General features: G+C 56.3%; 1 protein-coding gene across 1 annotated transcript; it reads right to left on the reverse strand.

Moving 5' to 3' along the window:
• Positions 1 to 337: 337 nt before the first annotated feature.
• Positions 338 to 2,455, reverse strand: TEOVI_000697800 (SLACS reverse transcriptase, putative; the record flags this gene model as incomplete). Its single annotated transcript, XM_067223076.1, has 1 exon — positions 338 to 2,455. The coding sequence occupies one exon, from the start codon at positions 2,453 to 2,455 to the stop codon at positions 338 to 340; it is 2,118 nt and encodes a 705-aa protein (XP_067079177.1).
• Positions 2,456 to 3,001: the final 546 nt, after the last annotated feature.

Below are 3,001 nucleotides of genomic sequence, written 5' to 3' on the forward strand. Positions count from 1 at the left end.
ACGTTTTCACCCTTTGTTGATCTCCGAAACCTCATCCGCTTTTCACGGAACAAGCAGTGTAACCTTTTTCAGGTTACGTGGTCTTTAATTGACCGGATAATCCTATCTATTTATTATTATTTTATTGCCCTATATGGAAAGAGATTTTCTCCCATCGGGCTTATGGGAGAGCCCGCACAACCGAAAAAAGAGACCTACTCGGTCGATTGGGGGAGAGGGATCCCCTGTTGGCAATGATTTTGTTAGCTAATTACCTTCCCTTTCTTCAGGGGGTTGTTTTTATTTTATTGCTATTACTACTCTACATCTGGATATTGGTAATCCCAGTGATCTGGAACTACCGAAGTGTCTCTCCCCGGGCTTGTGCCGCACTGTAAACGTGAACATTCCCGCGGAGGACGGCTGCCACCACATCCGCAGTTATCCCGTCGAATGCGGTGGTTACCGTAAGTCGGTGGTCCTGGCCCCGGAGGACGCGGCGAAGCCAGTCACGACTTTTGCCGAAAATAGCACCGTTTGTAAGCATAACAAATGGTGCGAAGGCCAGTCCATTTTGTATCGCCCAGTAGCTGTACTTGCGCTCCTTTTCCTGGAAGCGCACCAATGCGGCTTTCATTGGATCTGCCGCAGCTACTGAGCGCTGACCTTGGGCGGTGTTTCCGACGGTCACGCGCCCTGGATACGTCACCGTGATGTCCGTCACCGCGTACGTATCCAACCCCGCAATGAGGATGTCCGGCCTCCTCTTGCTCACCTCATTTAGGCGTGGTTCCGTCGCGCACTGGAACCCACAGAGGCGAAGGCCGTTTGCGAACACGCTGTTAATGATGTCGTGTCGCATCTGCCTGGGTTTATTGTGCACTTTGGTGCACGTGTGGATGTGGTGATTGCTCGCGTCTTCACCACATAGGCATTTGACCCCCTCCGGTAGTACCCTCACAAGTAAACGTTCCCGCAGGTACACTCCGAAAGTGGCATCGTCCAGCCTCACCTGAGCATCCGTGAGGGGCCTGCCAGCTCCGGCGGCGGTATTGGCTGTAAAGACTTGACGATCAGCACCCCCAAGGGTGGCGTAGAGGTCGTCTTGCTGTCTTTGGTCAGCCTCCTCCGTCTTCCTCTGCTGGAGACCTTTCTCTCCGGCGCACTGGTGGGCGTACTCTGCCACTTGGGCCATCCGCCTAATTCCACAGCCGCCCATGCTTACGGGCAGCGCCGCTATATTCCGGGCCCTTTCGGTCATGGGTTGCCCGAGAATATGCTCCATTACCTGGGTGGTCCTCTCATCGAACCAGGAAGCCACCTGGTGTGTGTGTTGCATATCGTGGTTCCGCAACAGGAATGTGATCCTTGGCATTGCCGACATCGCCAGAATCCTCCATCGTGTCCTGTTGTAGAGGGGTAGCTCCACGATTGCCTTGAAGAGGCGGTCTGTTTCCATCGCCTTCTTCTCCACCCCCTCCCGAATCTCCTCGCTCATTGGATCCGGGGCCACGTACGCTCCAAGAACTCGCGCACACGCCTTCACCGCTGTCCCAAAGCCTGTGTCCCCAGTCAGTTCGAGGACCTCGGTTTTGTCCGCATTGTTGACGATTCCGAGTGCTTCCATTGCTTCAGCGGTGGCTGCGCAGACATTTTTCAGCTCTTCCGGGGGTGCCGCTACCGTCACGTCGTCCAGGTACGCGGTAAACTGAGCCTCCGGGAAGGTCTGCTGCAGTCGGCGAAGTGTCGCCAAGGTGCCGATGGAGAATAGCAGGGGGCCAAGTACCATCCCCTGTCTTACACCCCTCGTCGATTCCCACGTATGGCATAATTTGCCATTCTTGTAGAATCCTACCTCCCCTGTGGTTCCAAGGAGGAGGCTGACGAGGCGCCATAGTGGGGACCACGTGCTGTCACCGTACACGGCCTCGAGGATGGCTCGCCTGCTGATGGCATTATACGCGTTCCGACCATCCAGCATGGCAAGGCTGCCTTTAGTTGCAAAGTCTTTTCTAATCTTTGCAATGGCTTCCTCGATGTGGCCTCCCACTCCGAATTGGATCCCGGAGAATTTCTTTTCGGCTGTCTTCATCACCCGGGAGATCGCTATGTGAGATGCGAGCTTCGCCCACACGCTCTCAGCTCCAATCGGCCGGTACTTCCCATTCGGCTTCCGAAGTACCGTTAGGCTCGTTGCTTGGAGGCGGCGTCCCACCTCCATCGAGACATCGGCGTTTATGATGTCCTTTACAACGGCTGCAATCTCCATCTTTAGCGCGGGGTCCAGGGTGAGTGGGTATAATAGTTCTCGCGTCCACCCATCTAACCCTGGCGCCGCGCCCCGTGTCAGTCGCCTACCGATAGTTTTCGCCACTTCCTCAGCGTCGACTGACACGACCCCTGGTTGTTCCACCGGTGGGCGGGGAATATCATGGATATCCTCCTGCGGGTACAGTTCCCCGATTGTTTGAGCCATTTCGGGGCTGTACTCCACCGGTTGAGCCTTTTCGGCTGCGAGGAGCTGGGCTGCCCTCCCTGTCGCACTGAGGAGGCACAGGGTTTCCACGCGTTTCGCCAGGGATTTCTCCTCCTCCTTCTGGCGGTCCTCCTCTTCCTGGTTATCCTTTCCACGTTGCTGCTGTTGCTCGCGCCTGGCTGTGCGCGTGTGGAGATGATTCCGGACCAGATCAAGGAGTATCACTTGGCGTTGGTGCCGCTCGCCTTGTGATGACGCGGAGTATCCGAGGAGGACCGTGCGGCAGATGTCAAGCCACTGCGGCCACTCCTTTCTGTGAAGGTAGCGTTTCGTAGCTACCTTCTCCCTCCACCAACTTTCCGTCGTCGTGTTGGTGGGCTCCTCTATGTCGCGGGGAGTTATGTACGGGCCCTGCCGCTCGAGGCGTAGCGCTATTCCTTGCTGTGCGCTCGCCTCTGTCGCTTCTCTTTCAGCGGCCCGTTTTCGGCGGATGTTTTCTTTCCGCGGGAGATAGGGTCTGCAATCGTCGGCGTGTGCCTGTTTCGC

The sequence above is a fragment of the Trypanosoma equiperdum genome, assembly GCF_001457755.1.
Source record: "Trypanosoma equiperdum strain OVI genome assembly, contig: ctg_1771, whole genome shotgun sequence".
Taxonomy (NCBI): domain Eukaryota; phylum Euglenozoa; class Kinetoplastea; order Trypanosomatida; family Trypanosomatidae; genus Trypanosoma; species Trypanosoma equiperdum.